Source organism: Primulina eburnea, chromosome 15, assembly GCF_022965805.1.
Source record: "Primulina eburnea isolate SZY01 chromosome 15, ASM2296580v1, whole genome shotgun sequence".
Classification (NCBI taxonomy): domain Eukaryota; kingdom Viridiplantae; phylum Streptophyta; class Magnoliopsida; order Lamiales; family Gesneriaceae; genus Primulina; species Primulina eburnea.
Window position 1 is genome coordinate 30556051 of NC_133115.1, and position 25333 is coordinate 30581383.

The 25333-nt window shown below is 34.7% G+C and overlaps 2 protein-coding genes across 2 annotated transcripts; one reads left to right on the forward strand and one right to left on the reverse strand.

The window, feature by feature from the left end:
• Positions 1-220: 220 nt before the first annotated feature.
• Positions 221-2195, reverse strand: LOC140815639 (uncharacterized). The gene is made up of 3 exons (XM_073174714.1): positions 1103-2195; positions 783-1008; positions 221-663 (listed from the first exon to the last, which is right to left on the reverse strand). Exons 1-3 carry the CDS (start codon positions 1625-1627, stop codon positions 221-223), a joined length of 1194 nt encoding a protein of 397 aa, XP_073030815.1. The 5' UTR covers positions 1628-2195.
• A 4508-nt stretch (positions 2196-6703) lies between these two features.
• LOC140813525 (phototropin-2-like) lies at positions 6704-24887 on the forward strand. Its single transcript, XM_073172041.1, has 23 exons — positions 6704-6862; positions 7205-7682; positions 7865-8047; positions 8901-8992; positions 9069-9327; positions 10240-10453; positions 10674-10744; positions 11146-11252; positions 11355-11404; positions 11501-11605; positions 12200-12259; positions 12487-12576; positions 13239-13315; positions 17344-17428; positions 18780-18860; positions 20045-20148; positions 20514-20563; positions 20976-21082; positions 21553-21672; positions 22688-22739; positions 23445-23557; positions 24185-24325; positions 24626-24887. The coding sequence occupies exons 2-23, from the start codon at positions 7231-7233 to the stop codon at positions 24734-24736; spliced, it is 2724 nt and encodes a 907-aa protein (XP_073028142.1). The 5' UTR covers positions 6704-6862; positions 7205-7230; the 3' UTR covers positions 24737-24887.
• The last annotated feature ends 446 nt before the right edge of the window (positions 24888-25333 follow it).

Consider the following 25333-nt stretch of genomic DNA (forward strand, 5'->3'; position numbering starts at 1 on the left):
ACAACATACTTGAAATGTGTCATATAGGTTGACGAAGAGTAAACCTATTGTAAAATGAAGCAACCTACATATGCCAAAGCTAAGCTGAACCATAATTTCAAAACATAGATTAAACAACAGAAGACATTTATATCGAAAATTGGATACATTCACGAGTTGTGGACGAAAACAGAGAACTTGAAACGACAGTCACGAATAATTGAAATGAAATACAAGCGTGTTAAGTGTTAATGTTCCACATGGACATTGCAAACTCGTCTCTCCAAGCATCCCAACCATTTGAAGACTCCAAGATGTTAGTATAAGAATTATGTGGGTCAGTAACCGGGCTGTCAACATGCTCTTCAACGTTGTCGATTGGATCTTCATCCATTTGAGTTCTTATGAAATTGTGTAATACAATGCAAGCCAAAATTATTTGGTTCTGAACTTTTAGGGGGTAAAACGAAGGACTTCGAAGGATGACCCATCTTTTTTTCAACAAACCAAATGCTCTTTCGATTACGTTCCGAGCCTGAGAATGTCTCCAATTGAACAACTCCTTGTAATCTTGTGGACCGCAAGCACGATTGCCCCAGGAATCGCGATGATACCTAACACGGCGATACGGTGTCAAGAAACCCTCAACATTTGCATACCCATTATCACATAGATAATAACAACCTGCATTTTGTTAACTGCAATAATTAAAATTCTGACAATTATTTGTAACCAAATCAGCACTTGAAATTGTTATAACAACACCAAAAAAAAAAACGATGCTAAAAAAATAGATGTAGAACCTCGTGGAACTATGAATGAATCATCCCTGTTTATCGCATCTCTTAGAACTCGAGCATCTGCCGCGGATCCCTCCCACCCAGTGAGTGCGTAGATGAAATTCATATTGCGGTCACATACCCCTAATACATTCACCGAAATAGTACCTTTTCTATTTCTATATCTTGCTTGCTCCCGTTTTGGGACATGTACACCTATATGGGTTCCATCCAATGCACCAAGGCAACCCTGTAAGAAATGTGTAAATAACATATATCACGTCAAACAACAAATTACGAAAAGCAAACTTCAGAAAAACAAAACGATTCAAATTATCGATTACCTTAAAACACCTCCACGCGTCTTTTGTACACTCTTCGTCGACAGGAGACGGCTTCACAAGGAGTAGTGGATGTAACTTGAGCAATGATTTGAGAACATCATGAAAATGAGCACTCACTGTTTGTCCACTACGTATGTAATCATGGCCAGCAACCCGATTCTTTTTATGATGCGCCAAAATAGACAAGAACATGGCCACTTTCTCTTCGAGTCGTACGTATCTTGAATCACCTAACCCTCCTAAGTTTGTTAACAAATAACATAGTCGTGCAAACGCGCTTCGAGTCATCCTTAAGTTATTCACACATTGGATATCTCCGACTTCAATAATCCTATGCAAATTCCTCAACTGACCATTTACTCTTTCGATCATGTTGTACGAAGCAGCTTGTCTTCGACGGACACGACGTTTCGTAAGTGACACCATTCGAGTATGCTCTCGTATTAGGAGACATAACACCAAAAAAGATCGACATAACATATGGTTGACCAGCAGAAGGATTATAATTTTTCTACGTTGCTCCATGTTGTCACAAAATTGACCGAAAACTGGAAATTTATGTTCAATTACCAAACAAATGACAGGAACTTTCTAAACTAACACATTTTATTGAATTTAGACGCGAGTAACAGACATGGATGTTAACAGAAATGAACATTGATAAATTGTTTTTCAGTTATCAGTTGTCGGAAATTAAAATCATTTTGTTGTGCGCAATGTGTTTTTTAAAAAGATCTTTCTAACTACAAAAAAATTAGACTTACCAATACAAATTACGTGCATATTGGTGAACACAAGAGATGAAATTAATTTACTCCCACTGTCATAAAAGAAGACATACATCGATTTTTTAAAAAATGTGTGTAAACATACAAATAACACAAACTCACTTGCAAAGCATAGCTAAAGGTTTCAGACCCAAGCAATTACAAACAAATGAGACGAAACTTCAGCATAAAGCTTTACTGTGCAGAGTCGGCGAACTCTTCGTCCGAAGAAAGCCATTTCGAACTAAAAGCTTAAAAACGAAACATAAGCTTACAAAAAGGATGCAGACGACAGAAAATTACTTTGCCTCCAACAGCATGGACGACTTCAGCAACACGAGACGCAACCAGTGAAGACATATTTTGAAGAGGTTGAATTTTTATGTTGGTGGGATAAAGGGTTAAGTGGGGTAGGTGAAGGTTAAATATGGAAAATGTGCATGTGAGGATTGTGTATACCACCAAGGCAGTGGGATTACTTTCTCTTCTTTTCATGGCCAAACAGTGTCCTTTTCACGGGCTGGAGGATATCGGTTCTCCGCTAAAAAACGAGACAAACAATGGATAAACAATTGTCTGTTCCTTAGTCCAACGCTAATCACGGCTACCAAACGTGGCCTCATTGTTTAAAAAATTAGGTCACGTGTCCCATCGAATTTAACTTGAATATTTTAATTATTTTTTTAATATTTTTTGCCCTACTGTCGACTCTCTCACAGTCGTTCCCACTTTTGTTCCAGAAAAAAATATTTAGAAAGAAACCCATAATCCCCAAATTATTGTAGCAGCTTCCGCAAATCTTTGGTTTTGTTCACAAATCCGGTATTTGTTTAGTGTTATGTTACCCTTTCATTGTATGGATATTCAAGTTCGATGTATGGTATGGAAGTAAATTTAAGGTTATTCTGAAAATACGTATCCAAAAATAGTTTATGTTTGATAGTTTACACACAAGAATGAGAATTTCAATAGGTTTAATTTTTCGGATTTAAGACTATCTTTGGTAAACGCAATCATGCTAGAAGTCATGAGAATATGATTGACAATTAAAAGTATTCGGGAAAGAGGATTCAGAAGATTGTCGGGGATAAACCTGACATAAAGATTGACTATCTAAAAAACGTGATAATGACAAATGTGGAGTTGATGTAAGCAAATGGAAGGTGATAAGTGTTAAAAAGGATGCTATTAAGGTGATTACGGGGGTTGACATTATAAAATATCATCTTTTATTAGACTATTAAGATACGGTGAGATAATTTAACAGTAAGTACTTTTGTCTTCAAGAGACAATGAATATTTTGGCCCCCAACATTTGATAAGATTTATATAAGCTTATACGCAATGAAATCTTCTTTCTTAGCACTTCGTAGGCCAATTATTGGACTAGATGGTTGTTTTTTAAAAAATACTTGTAGAGATGTGAATGATAATATGGTGCCCATAATGTTCATAGTAGTACAAGTTGATAATGGAGAGAATTGGGCCTAGTTTCTGACTATTATTTTGGAAGATATGGGAGAAATTATAGAAGATAGATGGTCTTTCATCTCATATAGACATAAGGAACTGGTAGAAGCACCGAAAGAAATTCTTGTTGATTGTGATCATAGATATTGCTTGAGGAATATGTACCAGAACTTTAAGAAAAAATTCGGAAGTTTAGAATTAAAAGACTTGGTTTGCAAGTGCATATGCCAGTGTTTGTACAAAAGCCATTGGAGTTGCAAGTGTCATAGCTACAGCTAATGCAACTGGACTTTCAAGAGCCAGAACCACTGCAAGTGGTGATGCAAGTGTTGCTGGTTTGAGCCAATGAACAAGTTCAAGTCAAGCTTCATATGAGGATACCACTTCTTCAAGGTTGTTAATATGGGGTTGTAGGATACAGATGACCCTACTTTGATATATTTTGTGTCAGACTTGATGTATTTTGTCAAGGACGTTCGATGTTTGTCAGGTTATTGAACAATTTATCTAGAATGATTATTGGATGTATGAAATGATTTATTTAGAATGGTTCGTTGATGTATGAAACAATTTATCTAGTTCTCCTTTTATCATTATCTTTGTTTAAAATTAAAATGAATAATACATTGAACATTAGAGAATCCCTAACATTTTCAACATTGAACTACAAATTCAATACACACTGCTACAACACAATTAAACATACATTATATCGCTTTCAACCATGAATGTAAACATCTTTCAACAATTTAACACAACGCACACTTTACTTCAACAAGAGAACAACCGACACTAGTAGGAAAAAAAAAACACAAGTAACCCATGACACATGAATGTAACCAACTTCAACTGCACCATGTTTTCTTTCTCGCACACTGGCATAACCTCTTCTTCATGGGGTATATCTCATATGTTAACACCACCCTAGGTGCTAAATGTGACGTCCAGAGCTGAAGAGGACAGTGGTTGATCGTCAGTTCCATGAGGTTTCACGGACAAGGAGCAACTCCTGACAGGCTTCTAGGTAAAAGGACATGAATAAACCGATCCCACACAAAAATGATAAGGATTCCAAAAAACTGTTTAGGTATAAGATTGTGCAGTTAAGGAGTGCTTAAAAGACTTGACAAGTACTACTCATATCAAGAAGTTACATCTTCTTTTCGGGACCTCATCACATAAGAACTTCAAAGTTAAGTGTGCTTGACTTGTGACAATTTTGGGATGGGTTACCCTCTGGAAAGTATTTTTAGTGTGCATGTGAGTGAGGACATAAGCACACTGGAAAGACTCATCTTAGTACAGTGAGGAAAGTTGTCGAATATGGGGCGTTACAGCTGGTATCAAAGCCGACCTTTCTTAGTAAAATGTAGTTTAGGGACAAACCAAGCAGAAGCTGTGGGCATGTGACGCTCGGTGCCAAAGAGGACATGGGTGATCGCCGGTGCCATGAAGTTGCACAGACAATTAGCTACTATTGACAGGCTTCTAGACAAAGAGAACATGAATGAATCGATCCTCACACCAAAATGAGAGAGATTCCAAAAATTATTCATGCATGAGACTGTGCAGTTGAGGAGTACTTAAAAGAAGATTTAATAGTTATTACTCGTATCAAGAATGTGCATCTTCTTTTCGTGAGCTCATCATATAATAACTCCAAAGTTAAGCATGTTTGACCGGGGTACTTCTGGGACGGGTGACCCCTGAAAAGTTTCTTAGGGTGCGTGTGAGTGATGACTTAAGAACACTGGAAAGACTCGTCTTGGTACAGTGGAGACACTAGTCGAATCTGGACGTCACGCTAAAACCCAGACCTCTTAAATCATCATAATATTCATTTTCATCTCCATTGGGAGGCAAAGTATAACAGTTAGGGTGACACCAAAAAAAAAAACCCGCACTGGTTCATTGAGCAGATGTAGTACATTAGACCCTTAGTTTTATTCTTTTCGGACAACAAGACCTTAATATCGGCCCTAATGTTGCAGGAACAGATTGGAGGCGTTGGGTACCTTAAATCCAAGCTATCCATAGTGGTTGATTTTTTTGGATATGTGAGAAGACGCCATTAATGTATGGAAGAAGCTAGCTCAAATGAAAAAATAGATACAACAATTTAAATATTGAAGTAAAGGGCATTTACTTTACTGTAGGTTAACAAATCTTTAAAAAACAAAAAATACTCACAATCACGACGCGTGCAATATATTTCATGGACGTAGGGGGTTGTGAGCCAATTTTTTAAACAATGAGGGCTTTATTATCCTATTAATATTACATAAGGGGTTTCAAGAACTTTTTAATGTTTCACATAAGGTTGAAAAACAATCAGCGTACAGACATTCTTATATGCACATGGCCTTTGCGGCTGTGTATGAGTGAGGCACCGTTGAAGAGTTCTTTGTATGCTCGATCAGTTTAGTCTTGCTAATCACCAATGATGAGGCACCGTGTGATGCTTGAATTGAGGGCATGGAACATCGGTATTGTAAGAATTCTGCTATTAGATATATTTGAATTTGATTTGAAACTCGAAAATTTTATTATTTTTTGTTTGAATGTTGTTTGAATCAGAATTGAGTTTGAGTTCGGTTCGAAATATTCGAACATGTTTGCAAGCTACTTGAAAATAAAATAAAAAAACTCAAAATGTATGTATTTAATATATAATTATATTAATAAAAATAAATAAATTCACGAGGTATCCGACAAATACTTTAAGCTCGAGTTCAATTTGAATTTTTTTGAATATGTTAGAATCCACCTCGAATTAGATAACTTTGAATATATATAAAATATTTTTCAAGATGACTAGAAATTAAGTTTGAATATGTTAAGAGTCTACCTCGAATTCAACAACTTCGAATGCATATCAAATATTTTTTAAGATGGCTAGAAAAACTCACAATCAACTTAATCTGTTTACACCTACTTAAGACTCGTACTCATACAGCTATATAATATAATCTATAAAAAAATGTTAATTCTGGGGCAACACAGTTTATAGACTTGGTTAAATCTAATGATATATTTATTTAATTTAAAAGCTTTCTTTTTATCATGAAATATAATTTTTATTTTTTTTTACATAACAAAATTATTCGATTCATAAACTTTTAATTCATTTCCTGGACAAAAAGTAAAACTAAACATGCCCAGAGGTGAAAGCGTAATTTAATGGAGAATAGTAGTTCTTAAAAGAGAACGAAATGAAATTAACCCCTTCCATTTTTTATTGAATTTATTTGAACTTTACCCCGAATTCAGCATACCGTTACAGTTGATATTGCTTCACTGATCCATTTTCCTACAAGAGACACATCTTTCTTTGTACCCGTTTTTGTGATCATATTTTCAACACACAAGTGTTTCGTATGACACAAGTGTTTCGTATGGTGTCCACGTTTTCATATTTATGTATTTGAGGCTGCAATGCATTCTCAAGTACATTATCCTCCCACTTATCCTTTAAGCTTGCACAAACACAAGAAGCGACTCAACGCCTGCAGTTCCACCCCAGGTTGTCGAACTTTTTTTGGATTGATTCTGGGACCCTTTTCAGTTATGTTCATTAATTTTAGTATCCTCTCATCTATTTGAGCATATTAGTTTAGTTTTATTTGGGCCGTCAATAAATATCATGCATACGGACTTAGCGTTAGTATATGTCACATTGGTTTATCATTCCTTTGGAGTGAGATGAGAAGATGATTTCTTGATTACCTTGTTCCTGGGCGGTTTTTTTTGTGTTGTTAGTTTTCAAATATGTGGATCGATTTCTTTATTTTTTCCTTTTTTGTTTTTGCTAGTGCTTCTGTTCTTGATTCTGTGATATATAAAGTCATTGATTTTGTTGGAACAGAAAGATAAGCGGAAGCTCATTTTGCGATGATTGGCATGATTCCTAGTCTTGGAGTCTCTGCTGGTACTATGAACGAGGAACGTGACGTGCAAGTACCTTCAGTGCATGGGGAAAATTTTGGGGATCAAAACAACGATACATGGATGGAATTTCAGTTAGACAGTAGCATGAAGGAAAGAACTGCAACAGATTCTTCCATAGCTGAAACAAGTGCAGCTAATGCTTCAGAAGAAGAAATTGCAGGAGGCAAGGATTCAGTAAAAAGACTTTCGGTTGGATCAAATAGGTTATCCGAGGAATCTATTGTTGGATCCAGACTCCCGAGGGTCTCTCAGGAGATAAAAGATGCTTTGGCAACACTACAACAGACGTTTGTTGTCTCCGACGCCACCAAGCCTGACTGCCCCATCATCTATGTTAGCAGTGGCTTTTTCACTATGACTGGTTATTCCTTGAAAGAGGTCATTGGAAGGAATTGGTAAGAACTAGCTGCTCCAGGAATTTTTTTTCCTGCAACATACCAGAATTTTTTCTTAAATATGCCATGAAGTTCGAAAATTTATCCCAATGTGGCATGTGGAATCCTTTCAAGCTTTTAGATCCATAATAAAATGGATCTTTGTGGAGAGTTCGGGGATGGTTATTTGTTCTTTGTTTCAGCCGTTTCTTGCAGGGACCTGATACAGACCAGAATGAGGTAGCAAAAATAAGGAATGCGACAAGAACAGGAACAAGCTATTGTGGGAGACTTCTAAACTATAAGAAGGATGGGACTCCTTTCTGGAATATGCTGACAATCACTCCAATCAAAGATGATGCAGGAAAAACCGTACAATTTATTGGGTAGTTTTTCCTCTCTTCGATTGTACGTACAAGTGGAATCTTGATAGTCACAAAGTCATTTTAATACTAGATATAGTTATCCAACAATAGAAAGTACGAATATGATGATTTCATTTGAGCCTCGATGCAGAACTTTTTAGAAAAGTTGAGTTAAAAATGAGTGGAGGATGATTACATTATGCTTGAAATCAGGCATGACTTATAATCCTAAAGTTTTATGTATCAACATATTTGTAAAATTATTGAGGTTGTAAGTTGTTACCATCCTACTGAATGATATATGATATTCCTAATATATTGTACATTATGTCATCATCTTACTGTGATGTTGATGAAATTGTTCTTTGTTTCCATGGGTCTGATGAACAGAAAGATATTTGAACATTTGATATTATTGAAGTGGAAAATGTAATTTCTTTCCTTATGCATAAGGTTTATACAAACAGTAATAGAAAACTATACACGGCATATGGAAGGTATTTTGAATCCAGTTCAATCTACTTCATGGCAAGTAGAGCAAAGAAGTATCATTTTCAAGACTAATTCCATGTTCTTCATTATCCAATTCTAAGTTCTGCTCCAAGTATTTTTTATGTTATGTAAATGGGGTTGAAGCTAATGATCATAAATTTAAAACCATTATCCATTTTCCTTGTCTGTCCTAGTGCTTGTTATTGCCTGATATCATCCCCTGAAGTTGTTTTAAAGTTTTTTCACTTGATATGAATTGACAGTTATATATCAACTTAACATATAATTTGCTAATATGCGGTATTTTCTTATACTTTGTCTTGGTAATGTGACAATTTCTCCCGGTCTGATACAAGTATATACATATTCCGCTTGTTGGCAGAATGCAGGTTGAAGTCAGCAAGTACACAGAAGGGATGAACGATAAAGCATTACGGCCAAATGGATTGCCAAGGTCACTGATTCGTTATGATGGTAAGTGCACCTATTGAGCCTATTCCCGCTCATAACAAACTCTCGTTTGGAATCTGACTTGATTGACTTGCTTCAGCTCGTCAAAAGGAAGAGGCTTTAGGCTCTATCACAGAAGTGGTACAAACCCTTAGGCATCCAAAATCCCATGTAACACCTGAGAGTCATGATACCATGACTAAGATTGAACATACTGGGCTAGCAGAATTGTTGGATAATAAAGGTACACCCGGCAGACAAACCCCTAGCCTAGATACAAGAAGTAAGTCACATCGGTCAGATTTTCGCTCAGACACAAGCCAAAAGTCCAGAAAATCTGGACGCTTTTCACTTATAGGGTGAGTCCTTTTCTCTCTCTCTCCACTTTGCAACTTTTCTCTTATTATCCGCTATTGCATATTATTAGTCCAGATATTATGTGAAGGAAAAAAGAGGTCAGTTTTTGTTTATATTTCTGGAAGTATTGATTTTTTGGAAAATAACCAAACATATAATATTTCAATTTCTTTTTCCAAAAATACATTTTCGAAGTCACTTTCACCATCCCTGTACAATCATTATTTGTTAATTTCAAACTGTCGTCACTCCCGATAATAGTTCTATGATTATATCGCGTTCAAACTAAATAAAATATCTTTTCAAATTGCCAATGTTAAATAACTACATCCAACATATTGTGACAGTACATGTATTGATAGAAAACGTTTTCTTCCTAAAACATGACTTGATAGACATTCTCCAATTCAACATTTGAAAATACTTTTCCATAAATTTTTTCGTTAATACCGGAAACATAACAAAAAGTACCTAGAGACAGTGGACATCATGCATGGTAGCGAAATGGGATCGCCAATAACCCTAGACAATTGAATACACTTTTGCCTTGGACTTTCAAATTTAAAAGTTGGAATTTTGAAAACTACTGAATCATAGGGTAACCTAAAACTTTAAGCTTCAGTGAGTAATACAAGTTTTATGACTAATCTTTTCTATCCACTCAAGTTCATAAATTTACTTTAGTCTGAGAACCCTTGTTAATATCAAAATATGTGGGATATTTCTCACTTGAAGATGTTGAACCTTCCATTTTGGGAAATATCAAAATGCATTGCTTGTTATGGGCTTTCCTCACTATAAATCTAGAATGATGCTAACTAGGAAACTTCCATCTGAATCTGTAGGATGGTTTGATTCGATTATCTCTGGATTGGATCATTCAATTATATTAAACCATTGAATAATTTATGCAGGTTTAAAAGTAAGTCTGTACGCCATGCTAGCAATGAATATCCACAAGTTATTGAACCAGAGATCCTGATGACGACAAACGAAGAACGGAGAGACAGTTGGGAACAAACTGAAAGAGAAAGGGATATACGTCAAGGCATTGACCTGGCAACAACCTTAGAACGCATTGAAAAGAATTTTGTGATAACTGATCCTAGGCTTCCCGATAACCCAATCGTGAGATAAACTATATAGTTGTGATAGTGTTGGCATTGTCTTCATTATAGTCACATTGTTCTCTTAATATAAAGTTATCTGCCTTGTGAAAATTCGAAATCCTATGCAGTAAATCACTCTTCAGTTTCTAGATATTCTTTTTCGTTGTTTTCTTGTTTGAAATATTAATATTTGAAGATACACAGCAGAATAATATCATAATACAGTTCTTGACTTGCAGATATTTGCATCAGATAGCTTCCTTGAATTGACAGAATACTCACGCGAAGAAATTTTGGGAAGGAATTGCAGGTATGAATATAAATCATGCTTTGTTGGTGTTTGAAAGTTATTTTGACATTACACATGATACTGAAATCCTTAGGAACTTGTAAGTTGGATCACTGAATTAAGCGTGCTAGCTTTCAATGATGAAATGTAACCATAGATTGAGCAAGATCATATGTTACTGTATACTTTTTGTGTCCCTCCTTCCTACACCTCAACTACAGACTTAAATGGCATCGATTCATCTCGCTATTCATCCATGGTTTATTGCTTGGAATGACATAAAAGGCATAATGGTTTTCAAAACTTATTGACATTCTGACTGTTTCTTCTGCAAACTTTCATCTATAGGAGTCATGCTTTTCTGTTTCATTATGTCTAAATCACTTTCAGCTTTCCTAATGTTGCTGAAAAATGTGTGTCAGGTTTCTTCAGGGACCTGAAACTGATCAAGCAACTGTTTCAAAGATAAGGGATGCCATCAGGGACCAAAGGGATATTACCGTTCAGTTGATTAATTATACAAAATATGGTTCGTAGCTTTTAATATTATTAAACAGACTCAACTAGACATCTTATTCTTCATTAAATTCTCCCCTTAAACTTGTCATTTATTAATTATTAAAAATTTCAGGGAAGAAATTCTGGAATTTATTTCATTTGCAACCTATGCGTGATCAGAAGGTGGGATTTCCATTTGAGTCAATTTTTCTTGTGATCTACAGTTGAGACATTAACTCAATCACACCAAGATTTGTTTGACATTTCTTGGCATGACAGGGTGAACTGCAATATTTTATTGGTGTCCAACTAGATGGAAGTGATCATGTGGTACCCTTGAAGAATCGCCTCTCAGAGGAAACTGAGCAACAGGGCGCTAAGTTGGTATATCTGTTGCTGTAATTTAGTTTTATTCTCCTTGAAGATAAGGCAGCATGCTCGAACTAATCTACACTCCAATTATATTATCCAAATATAATAGCTTAAAAAAAGAGACTAGTGGCCTTCATATTGAGTACTAAACAAAACTTTCAAGATATTTTAACTTCCGCTAATTGTTGATGTCAGGTGTTATGTTCTGCCTGCCCTAGAGGAAAGTATTTTAATTCTAGAGGCTATTTTAACTCTTTCTAAAATATACCTAAACTCAGCACTTTCTTGTTGATCATACCATCAAATTGTGCCATAAAACTACGAATACATAGGAGAGGGGTGAAACAGGCTTTGCAAATGTTCAATCTTGGAACTGAAACGCGAATGAAGTGTAATGTAGTGTAAGAATTTTTAGGTACTCTAACATCATGATTCCCAAATCAATCGTGCCAGAATGAATAGTTGAGGTGATGTTAATTGACCTATTCTATCATTCTGACATACAAATGATAAAGCAAGCATAAATCTTTGATTAATCTTTTGTTATTTTCCAATTTAGTTCCTCAACTTCATGTTAATTATCAATGGTTGAATTTTCTTTACCAGGTCAAAGCTACAGCAGAAAATGTTGATGAAGCTGTTCGAGAACTTCCTGATGCCAACTTGGTAAGGTATTCCTTTCTCTCTATCCTTGAAGTGCCTCCAATGATAAGCTTCATATTAATATCCCTACATGTTTGATGCATTTCGATGTGAATACGTGGGAAATCAGGCTTTTAATGCAGCGAGAAACATTTTCATGTTAGGATGTTAAGATTGTTGGCAGAATGCTATGAAAAGATGATGTCTCGTTCTCTTTCTTGCTGATGCAAAATATATTGTGTCAATTTCAGAGACCAGAAGATCTGTGGGCTATACACTCTGAACCTGTACTTCCGAAGCCCCATAAAAAGGATAGTGTTGAATGGGCATCAATAAGAAAGGTATAAAAATGTGAACTTGAATTCAAGCAAATCTGGGGATATTTTCTTCAGGATGCTATGTGAAGAATTGGAATATCACTATCCCAAAAGTTTATTATGTTGGAAGTTAGTGATAAAAAATTTATATTTTTTCACCTTTCATGCATGGGTTGAAGACACAATAATGAAGGCTCATAAATTAGTATCCATAGTGTTCACATGGTGGTGGGTTTTTGTACAATGAAATCCTCTGAAAAAATATATGACCAACTGATGGAAATTTATATTGGGAGTGTGGCTGTAATTTGACTCTGCTACGATACAAAGACAAATTTTGAACTTCATGGAGAATGAAGACTATTAAATATAAACAAAGATTTACCCGGTTTGGTTACTTGGCCGACATCCACTGTCATGTGACCAAATAACTAACACTTATTCTGTGAAGAATATTGAAAACAATGATCAACTCTATATGTTCGGTGAAATTCATAATCTATACATGAAAATCGAGGAAATTTCTCGAACTAAATCAAATTAAAATCCGACCAGATATTTTGCCTCTCCAAGTATGGTTTGTGAGGAATGAAGCTTAAAAGTTGAGTTAATTAGGTAAAAGCACAACAATATAGTTATTTATTGTCTGTTAGCAAGTATCTTACATCTACATTTCGTTTTTGTAGATCGTTGAATCTGGTGAAACTGTTGGATTGAATCACTTCAAACCAGTACGTCCTTTGGGATGTGGCGACACTGGAAGGTGATACAAGTGAAATTGATTATAACTATTTTCTTAATCATGAATACATCTAGTTTTCAGCATTTATACTTTGATACTTCACGATTCTCCTTATTAGGTTGGGACTTATCAATGTTAGGAGGACTCATGCAGCTTATATCTTGGTTGCTTAAGTGTTGGCTTTTTGTTATGCATAAAATCTTTATGAGATATTGTGTGTGTTTTATCAGCCTTGTTGCCTAGGAATTTGCATTTTGCCAATTATGTTAGAAAATGTAATAGGTATATATATTCATTGCTAGTAACAAATAATAAGTAAATCTGACTACCTAAAAATGCTATGGAAGTCTCTAATGTGTAAGAATTTGCATTTTGTTATTTATGGTAATAAAGAATAAATTGTGAGAGAAAAAGTATTTCCCGTATCATATTCAGCGTAGAGTCAACAATTATATAATACAAGGCTACAATTAATCCCATTAAATTAATATTCCTACCAAAGATAAAAGATACAATACCAAAGATAAAATATACAAAATGCATAAATGACAATCAAATATTTTTTAAATATTTAACCATATTCATTCTATTCTTCACTCCCCCTCAAACTTGGCTATAGATGTCGATGAGACCAAGCTTGCCTACAAGGAACTCGTGAGCTTGTTCCAATAGTCTCTTTGTTAACAAATCAGCAAATTGGTTAGAACTGGGCACATATTCAACATTAATGATGCCTTGCTCCAACTTTTCTTTAACAAAGTGTCGATCAACATCTACGTGTTTTGTCCTATCATGATGAACAAGATTGTGAACTATGTTGATTATTGATTTGAATAACTGCATAGGATCCTTGAATTTTATTTTCGATTATTTTATCACGCATCTTATCCAAATGAGTTCATATTAGATGTGTAAACGAACCGAATCGAACTGAATATTAGTAAAAATTTAAGTCTTGAGTTCGTCTCGAATTAAGCATATTCGAGTTAGAGCTCGAAAATTTTAAATTTTTTGGCTCGAGTTTGAATCGAAATTATGTTCGAGTTCAGTTCGGCTACAAATGTTCGAACATATTCGCGAGCTATTAAACTATTTCCCAGACATTAAGGTTCGAGAATGAAGGTTTGAAAGCTCAAAAAGTCCGAAAAATTCAGAATATATATATTTAATATATAAATGTATTATATTAATAAAATATTAAGGTTCGCGAGCAGCCGCGAAATGTCGAACAAAATAATTTTGGCTCAAGTTCGGCTCAAAAAAAGTTTGAACATGCTCGAGTTCGATAAGTTCGAATACAAATAAAATATTTATCCAGTCGGCTCAAAAAGCTCGCGAACCTGCTCGATTCGTTTATAGCCTTAGTTCACATACTCCTTGAGCATGGCTCTATACTCTGATTATGCACGGCTTCTTGCAACAACAGACTGTTTCTTACTACGCCAAGTCACCAAAGCTCCAGTATGCATGAGTGAAGGTCTTCACCTCTCGATCGCTGTTTTTTGCGGAAAAAAACCTATGTCTGGAGTCTATTTTAAGTATCTCAAAATTTTGTATACAGCATCTAGATGACCCTAATATGGGGAGTGCATATACTGACTCACTAAGCTTAATGCAAAAGCAATATATGTGCAAGTATGAGGCAGATATATGTGTTTCTTAACAAGACGTTGATATCTTTCTTGATCCAACGGTTTTCCTTCTAACATCCTCTTCTTATTCCCTAATTCAATTGGAGTTTTACTGGGTTTGAAGTAAAAAATATTAGTTTCTTCTAGAAGGTCTAGAGTGTATTTTCGTTGGGAAACAAAAATACCTTTTTTGTTTCTAGGAATTTCCATCCCTATAAAGTATTTTAGTGATCCAAGTTCTTTTACTTCAAATTCTTTAGCCATCATCAACTTAGTATCTTCAATCTCTTGGCGAACATTCCCTGTTACAATGATGTCATCAATGTATATTATAAGAATAGCGATGTTTTTTTCCTTTGAATGTTTGACAAATAGTGTATGATCTGCTTGACTTGGAAAACCTGTCAAACCATGCACATGGTGACTATTTTATACATAGATAGATTTGTTGAGTTTACAAACAATTTAACTTCCCCATCTTTTGGTTTGGGTTTGGGATATATTTGTTTGAGGAATAAGGTACTTTTAGGGAAATGGTGGTAGAGATATTCCGTGGAAAGGGATTCCTTGTGGGAAAAGGTTAATAAGAGCATTTATGGTCTACAAGATAATAGCTGGAATGTGAGGTTGGCAAGGGACGTGATTTTTAGAAGCCCCTTGAAATTTATCTCTCATCCTTACCAGGCTTTTCATCTGTTAGTTAGGGCGGTGCTCAAAGGGGGGAATATCATTCGTTTTTAGAGGTTCCTTAGGCAGGGGGGTTCGTCGTTGAAAGAGCGTTTTCCATCTCTGTTACAGATCTCCTTGATTCTTAACAAACCTGTCAGCAATTTCATCAGTGCGGGGACGGACCTTCTGGTTAATTCTAACTTTGCCTGGGATGTGCGTATCAGAAGAGTTTTAAATGAGGTCGAAATTGTTGAGCCCCTGGAAATTTATCTCTCATCCTTACCAGGCTTTTCATCTGTTAGTTAGGGCGGTGCTCAAAGGGGGGAATATCATTCGTTTTTAGAGGTTCCTTGGGCAGGGGGGTTCGTCGTTGAAAGAGCGTTTTCCATCTCTGTTACAGAAGGATTCTTAACAAACCTGTCAGCAATTTCATCAGTGCGGGGACGGACCTTCCGGTTAATTCCAACTTTGCCTGGGATGTGCGTTTCAGAAGAGTTTTAAATGAGTTCGAAATTGTTGAGTTCAGCACTCTACTAAGGATCTTAGATATTGTTCCTTTGGAGGTGGGTATGGAGGATTTTAGGGTTTGGTTGGGGCTCTTCAAGATTTTTTCTGTTAGTTCTTTTTATGACTCCTTTTTGCCGATCAGCATCTTCCCTTATTTCTCGTATTTTACTAATATTTGGAAAGTACATATCCCATATAAGGTTCAAGTTTTCTCGTGGACTATGGCTTTGGGAAAGTTGCCGACTTGCAATTCGTTGCAAAAACAATGGCCTAATTGTGCTTTATGTCCGAACTAGTGTAGCCTATGCCGGAACTAGAGTAGGATCAAGACCATTTACTTTTGCATTGTTCGTTCACGAACGGAATTTTGATCGAAAATATTGCATGAATTGGGTTTCGAGTGGAGTTTCCCAAGAACAGTGAATGAAGTGTTTCTTTTTTAGCCAAGCTTACATACCGGGAGGAAAATTATGTGTTTTTGGTATGTGGTGTTCATTGCTTATTTTGGTCCATTTGGTTGGAGCGGAACAAAAGAATTTTCATCGACATAGCAGAGTCTAGTGATAAGGTTTGGGAGAATATCAAATTCAGGATCGCTAGTTGGACAACAAAGTTGGTAGAGTTTAACCATCTACTTATCGTAGTGATGGATTGGAAATTTCTATCTATTAACGAAATTGTAGTAGTTTTCATTCTTTGTGGTTTTTTTAGATTTCTCATCCGCCTATTTGTACTTGTTTTCCTATTCTAATAAAATTTTGTTTCTAATAAAAAAAAAAGAGTTTATTGCGATGATGGTCATGTACATGAACAAAGGCCATACACCCAAATGTTTTAAAGGAAGACTATTGGAGTTGGACAAATGTGGATATGTTCTGCTAATGAGAGATAACGGGGTGTCAAAGTGGATGGTTCGACTGGGTAGGCGATTGATGAGATATGCAGATGTAACATATTCACTAAAATAGTTCTTGAAACAAAGGTTGTTTCTCCGATTGTCTTCTATAATTTATTTATTTTTGTCTCGGAAATTAATTAATTATGTTATTTTTTTTATAGTTCACATGGTTATCTTTTTGCTCATTCACCTTGTCTTTTGCAGTATAAATTATTATTTTGTGAAAACAACAAAATAAATTTTCAAAAGGGTTTTATGTTATCTTCCTTAAGAATGTACCAGACCTCTCAGTGATGGCTTCGACTGAATTCTTCAATTATGCAAGCACAAATGTTTTTTTGCAGTGTTCATTTGGTGGAACTAATAGGTAGTGGTCAACTATTTGCTATGAAGGCAATGGATAAATCCATGATGCTTAATCGTAATAAGGTATAGTATTTTGTCCCTTGGGTTCTCACCGGTATTATCGTGCAATCTGTTTTAATTTAGTTAATGATTAGCAAAGGTTTGTTTGAAATTTTCATTAACATGGGCCCAAAATCATGACAGTTCTCTTAAAATCACTAATAATAATAATATAATGAATGTTAAATTACCATATCACTATCACTGTAACTTATAAATTCATGCCAATATACATCTCATAATATGATTATACTTATATAATAACCTCGGGATATATCTTGAATAATCAGAAAGATCTGGGACAACATTATAGTTCTCAAATGACATGAAATGCATAGAATGATAATACAAGCCGAGATCACGAAGTCAACCTTGACCTCCTCCAGAGCTCCTTTCATTGGTGTCTTGGGTCCTAAATTCTCCTGTTATGATTCACATAATGAAAGTAAAGTCCCAAAGGTGTGAGAACGTGATAGTAGTAATAGACCAAGATAAAACCGACTAAGAACTATAAAAGATGTATGAAATTCTAAACAATACACGTCATTAAGGTACAACATCAAACATAGTCTGAAGTATCGGAAGTCCATAACAATATAGTGCTCGAGCATATCACACTCAACAAGATACGAGGACTGGTGTCACCGCTATAATGTCCACTCCCCCACCAGATTATTACCGTACACCAGATGGCTCGCACAACCGGATCAAATACCCATTATACCTGGTTGACCACCATCCATATCATAGGCAATTCATGGTCCAGACAATCACCGATACCTGCCTTAATTCAAGAAATATAGTCATGTTCAGACAAGGATCGAAGCTCGACATGTTGGTGCACTATACAAAAAGTGTTTGTTACCAAAACATATTTTAATTTTTATGAACCATAAATTTCCTATTCCCTTAAATGTGAAAAGACCATGTAGTCCTTGATAAATTATAAAATTCTGATAAAATATAAGAAATACTAACAAATAAACAAAACAAATATGTCAATTATAGGTTTTTAAAATACTTGAATTTTTTGTGAAAAATAGGGTGAAGCATCACTTCAAAGGTTGTACAATACAGTCTAAAAGCTTAAAGACCCATAAAAGTTATAAGATAATATGAAATTTGAAATCTAGTAACCTTGCTAGAAAATAAAAATATCTAATTAAGAATGAAATTTTTAGGAACTAAATCAAAAGTTAATGTTTTCATTTGTTAGATTTGATGGTAACAATAACGACGTTCCAAAATGAACTTGTTATGATCAAAACGAATACACTTAAAGGATAAACAGTTAAATTTCATGAGCACAAAAAAGGATGATCCTTTGTTATTTATGATTACGATCAAACTATACTGTGGTCTTAAATTTGTGCAGGTTCATCGAGCATGCATTGAAAGAGAAATTATCTCACTCTTGGATCATCCATTTCTTCCCACTTTGTACACCTCTTTTCAGGTTCTCTTTTCTAGAAATTTGATTGAAAATGTTTTATTTACATTTTGGTAAAGTGATATTGGCATGAACAATAAAAGTGTGTGAAATGTAAGAATTCAATATTTTTGGTTTCATCTCCGACATTTACTTGTAAAAACATAATTTTGAAAATTGTAATAGGAAATGCGATGCATATTTTGTGTTATTTTAAAATGAAACATTTTCAACTTTAGATGTCAAACCATGTATATATAAGCTGGCTTATATAATCCTTCAGTAGCTCATGGGGTACTTAAAAATTTTAAAATATGGTTTTTGGGTTAGGGTATCAAGTAATGATTGAGTTTTCTTCGAAAATAGTGAAAAATTGAAACGAAAATAATTTTTGTTAATGAAAATGTAAAAGGCAGTGAAAATTGATGCTGAGAAATGAATTGGGAATGAGGTGAAATGTGTTATTCTTATTGTTGGAAACGATAATGATTTTCTTAAAATGAAACTGAACAGAGCCAAAAATTCTTGTTCTCCCTAGATTTAGGGAGTTTCTAGAATCCTAAAAAGTCCCAGACAGTATGGGTCCTATGTCTGTCGAGTCTGTTATTAGAGGAACAAAATCTATGTTGCATGGATACGGGTACGGGTAAGTTCAAAATATATTCATGACCTCTCAATCATGAATCAAGAGTTCAGTACGCTGATTGCAACAACTTCAGATATACATATACTATATAGTTCATAATAAAATTCTCATTTTGTGAACTATTGCTTAGCCTTCGATGCATACTAGAGTATGCCATGTTGTAAATCAAATACTGCTCAGTGAACACGTACCAGTTTGAACTCGTTTCTAGCATATCTTAGAGAATTATATCAGATATGTGAAAAAACCCTTACATTCTTTGCTTATCCTCAGATAATAAGTTCATTTTAGACAATATTAAGCAGCTTCTTTGGAGGTGCTTTAATTTCTTAAGAATCAAAAGCAGGCAAAGAACTCAAAGATCCATCAAGCTTTCAATGTTATTATATGAACTGATGCAGCTGACTGTTTCAAACTAACTCAATGGACTTTTTTGTAATTTGTGCTAGCTGAAATATATTATCTCCGTAACATGCCTCGTGCATCACCCTCTCTTTACTTTGATTTTGCTCATAATTTTTTTGATATTCTTTACATTCTAACATGATATCTATTTTCTGTCCAGACACCTACACATGTTTGTTTGATAACAGATTTTTATCCCGGAGGAGAGTTATTTGCACTGCTCGACAAACAACCCTTGAAAATCTTAAGCGAGGACTCAGCCAGGTAGTTGATTAAATGCTTAGTTTGAAATTTACAGATAATGGCTGAAATTCTTTACCATGTTTAGCACAAACTTACATGGAAATAAATTGCAACTCCATTCATGCCTTATTGAAAATTCAGATTTCTTTGTGGTTGTTTTTATGGAAAGAGATGCCCTATGGAATTGCATACTGGTATATAATACCAGCAGATTGGCTTGCATACACTGTCTATCTTATAGAGCTACCATAGTGTATAATGAGTAAAAATTTTCCAGGACACTCTCTCATAAATTTCTTAGCACATAAGACTGATTCATGTTAGAATATTGAAATAATTTTTATGTGAGTTGAAGGATGCTGAAGGTTGTATATAAAATTCTCCAGGTTTTATGCAGCAGAGGTCGTCATTGGCTTGGAATATCTTCACTGTTTAGGTATCTTCGTGTCATTAAAAAATTTATAAATACAATTCAGTTTTGGATGAAGTTGTGTGAACCATGTATGTGAGAATCAGTCCAGTCCTACAGTCTTGCTAAGTCACATCTTTCAACTGGTATTCATAGAATATATGTTGCTGCTTAGTTCAAGTAATTTAGTTCTGCCACCTCCTATCTTTCAGCTCTTCCATGTTTTTTATGTCAGATCACATTCTTATTTATCAAATATATACTGTTGTACTTTCAAAGACTCTTTATCACACTGTATTACCATTAACAAAACATTGAGGTTACTTTTACCTGGTTCCAGTGACTGGTATAGAACATGGTTAGTTCAGGGGCATGTAACGTTTCTGCTTAAATATTGATTGTAGATATTCATTTGATTGTCCTATGTGGACCATTGCAGGTATTCTTTATCGAGATTTGAAACCAGAAAATCTTCTTCTTCAGAAGGATGGACATATTGCATTAGCTGACTTCGATCTATCTTTTAAGACAACATGCAAACCTCAAGTATGCGTACTACTAGCATATTAGTTTCTGTTGGATGATTCAGAATTGCTTTTTTTTTCCTGAACATTACTTTTCTGATTATTTATGACCAGAAGTTTCCATTTTGTAACACTCTTAAAATGCTCCACTGATCTGGAACTGATTGAGTTTCTCTCAAACTTCGATTGTATTGATTCTTCATGGGTCTCTCAAGTATATTTCGTTCTGGAGGAAAGTAAAAAAAAATGTTTACCCGTTTATAGCTTTTATCTTCTGTTGTTGAGCGCGGGGTTATACAAGGGTAAAACCCGAGATATATAAAACGAGAAACATCTAGACCTTTTGTCATGTGACATAACCACGCTCTAAATGCAGAGTATCAGGATATGAAGTCTCCTGTTATAGTTTGTTGTTTATCTCACGAAACCTGTTCCTAATAAATTCTAAAATCGAGCTAAGTTATTTTGTACTAAAAGTCTTGCTACTTCCAGGTCATAAAGCATCCTGCCCTGAAGAAGAGAAGCTCTAGGAATCAACCTCCTCCAATTTTTTTTGCAGAACCAAGTACTCAATCAAATTCTTTTGTTGGAACTGAAGAGTACATTGCTCCAGTATGGGCTTTTCTGTGTCCTGATTGTATCTGCTCACTATCTTTAATTCATTGGCATGCTCAGAAAATTTTCATAATTCATGGCTAGTTAATGTTATTTCCCATAGTAGTTATTGCCTGCTAAAGATGCCATTAACTGATTTCAAAGATTTTAATTTGATCAAAGTACATAGCACAAATTGATTTCTACGCTTCAAGCAATATTGTAATATATATTCATCAATAATATGCGGAGCTTCCATATAGTCTAAGTGCTCCTGTTCAGTATTTAGGTGAAGTCTGAAACGTCTTAAATATGCAAATTCTATCTGATCAACGAGCCACTTCTAAGTGTCTATTCTAGTTCTAGATATTCAATTTTATTAGTAGAATGGTGTGTTAAGATTTACTTCGGAACAAGCCTCAGTTTGCTTGTGTTATAGGCATACATCTCCTTCTTCCTTTTGAAAAACATAGTTAAGGCATTTATCATATTCTGTGGAACCAAGCAAGGGATGAAATGTGCAATTCATTAAGAGCTCCTAGTCATGAACTTGAAGTTAGTTTATGCTTTCACGTCTTTTTTTCTTCATTTTGGCATGATGATCATTGAGTATGAGATCATAATACGGCATTGTGCGATGAGGGTTCTTCATGACTTTATACAAAGATATAAACGCTATCCAATTTTGGTGTGCATCCTATTAAAATGCATCTGATTCCAACTCATTTGGATGATGTAACTTAACCTGTAGACAATACCAGTTACACGGTTTTAATTTTGTCAATTTGCCTTACTTTGTGAATAGCCTCCTTTCTCCAGAGAAAATGTCATGTTCATCATCGTATTTTTCCCAAGTTTTTTAGCATTTTACAAATTTTCTTGAAAGTATTTTTTTTTTCCTTTTGTTAACAAGTTTTAGGATTGGTAAAGTTTCTCAGTGTATTTGATTCGAAAATATTGATAATCGATATCATGGAAAGCACTTACTGTGCTTCCAATCTCAATACTCATTCTTATGTCCACTTGATTGCAGGAAATCATTACAGGCTTAGGTCATAGTGGTGCTATAGATTGGTGGACCCTTGGTAAGTATGTGAAAATAAATTATTTCTGAATTATTTATTCACGGTGATAGATAGATGAGAAAATTATTTAGAACAATATCACAATCTTCGTTCTGATTGAAGATAAAAGGATAGGCTAATTCTCATCAATCTAATGTGACTATAAATGGAATTTTTTATTGACTATTGGTGATGGCAACTTTATTTTTGGACCAAGAAACATGATCCTTATGTGTAAAGAACCTGCATCTGTGCGACATTGACCGGTACTTTTGGTGAAAATAAAACATTTTCTGATCTCGTCTCAGAATATGTAATTCGGTTTGAAAACTTGTATTGTTTTCAGAGATTAAAGGATTGGGGGAAGTAAGTGTATAAATTTATAAGCATTTAAAGTAAATAATTTTCCAAGAAAATGTGAGTTTTTGTTCTTTAATTTATCCCACAAAATCCGTTCAACAAGTTATCTTCTGAGTTTATATAGGGCCAAGACAAGTTGTTGAGCTTTCTGATCTTTTCTGGCCCTCCTTTCTTGTCATCTTTATCAATTTCCTCCTGTTTCTAGTACAACCTATTTGGATAAGTTTTATAGAATTTGTCAATATATCGTATGCTGTGGTGTTATGGCTTGAAAGATTAATTTCCCTTCAGAACTTCACTGTAATAGTTAATTATGATACTAAGCTATGCTAATTTCTGACCTTATAAAATATTTTTGACATTCAGGTATTTTGCTCTATGAAATGCTTTATGGACGTACACCATTCAGAGGAAAGAATAGGCAGAAAACATTTGCCAACATCTTGCACAAAGACCTAACTTTCCCAAGTAGCATTCCGGTAATACTATATACTGCAGTAAGCATTGCAGTTGAGCAGGTGTCAAGTAACTCTTCGGTTCTTGGAGGTCTAATGATTTATGGGTGTTTATGGTAGTAAGATTAGTGAATTTTTGTTTGAATTTTGTAGAATGTAGTGCATTTTAGGAAGCCATCTCCTAATCTTTAGTACATTGCATCATGGAGAAATGAAGGGAAATGGACAACTCCTCTTAAAAAATGAGAAAATGTTGATGACGACTACTACGCTTGTTTTAGGAGTATTTCTCTTTTTGAATCATAGGCTTTCCAAAGAAATTAGATTAGACTGTTGAAATAGGTCAGGTGAGCGACTTAATGGATGTTAGTTGTGGTATTTATATTTTAGAAAAATTTATATTTACAATTTTAAATTTTTGCTCATTTAATAGAGAAAAATATGATGGATTAGTTCCTGCTTAAAACTAGATGTGTTTCAAAGTCGCATAAGCATAACAATTTTACAATCAAAAAGCAATTATAACAAGATAGAAGGAACGAAATATGCATGTATCAGAAAGTCTCGTACATATGAGAGTCAAATAAATTAGATTTGTATGTAAAAGTATCCAGTTCTCGAAGTCAAAGTAAATAGGAAAAATAATTGCAGGTGAGTCTTGCAGGAAGACATTTGATTCATGCATTGTTAAATCGAGATCCAGACAACCGTTTAGGATCAAATAGTGGTGCAAATGAGATCAAGAATCATCCTTTCTTCCATGGAATAGATTGGCCTCTTATTCGCTGCATGGTAACACCACCTCGCCACTTTGGCTTTTACTATCATGAATGAGTTCAGATATATAAGCTATTAGCTTAAGTCAAAAGTGTTTAATTTTTCAAAGAGAAGCTGAATTTGAAATAATGAAAATTATATTTTCTGGCCTCTTGATTTCAGTTTTTTAGAAGCATTTAGAAATTGGAAAGGGCAAACATTTATAGTACATGTAAATACACCTTCTTTGAAAAATAAATTTTTTTAATCCTGTCTATATCCAAAGATAATGATAGTAGCTGTGAACAAAAGTTGAGTACTGTTTCTCTCTTACAGACCCCGCCGCCCTTAGACGAGCCTCTTCAATTAATTGGTAAAGAATCAAATGCGAAGGAGGTAAGTTGGTCGGACGATGGAGTACTTGTGCATCCCATGGAAATGTTCTAAGGCGTCATTTAAAATGTATATGTTGTCAAGTCTTCTTTGTTCTTTGTGCTTTCGTGGTGATTAATGGCAACGTCAGCATACTTGGTTCCATTCTCTGGAAACCATTTTCATATGCAGAATTCAAACTAAATGGTAATATCTCACTTTCATATTCTTTCCCAAAACTCATTCTTCAACGCTACATTATATTTTAAGTTAACTTGAAGAATATTAGGAAACTAAGGATACGCTGCTACACTAGTGATATTACTCGACCAACACATTTTTACTTGATGGTTGATATTATGTTTATTTGCTCCAAAACTCATCAATATATCATGTTCTCTAATATAATATCTAAAACACATCTGAAGATCTCTAATATAGTATCTATAACACATCTGAATGTGTTGTTGGTTAGTGATTGATACAAACTGCAAGAATCAACCGAAGACGATATGGTTTTAAAGATGTTCCCCGATTCCAACTAAATTGATTGTATCAATCAAATCTTCCGTTATAACAGCACAAGCAGGAGGATCACACACGACACAACGGCTATTACCTGCGACAATTATCCATCAATTTATGTGGACACAAATATTAAAGATATCACAA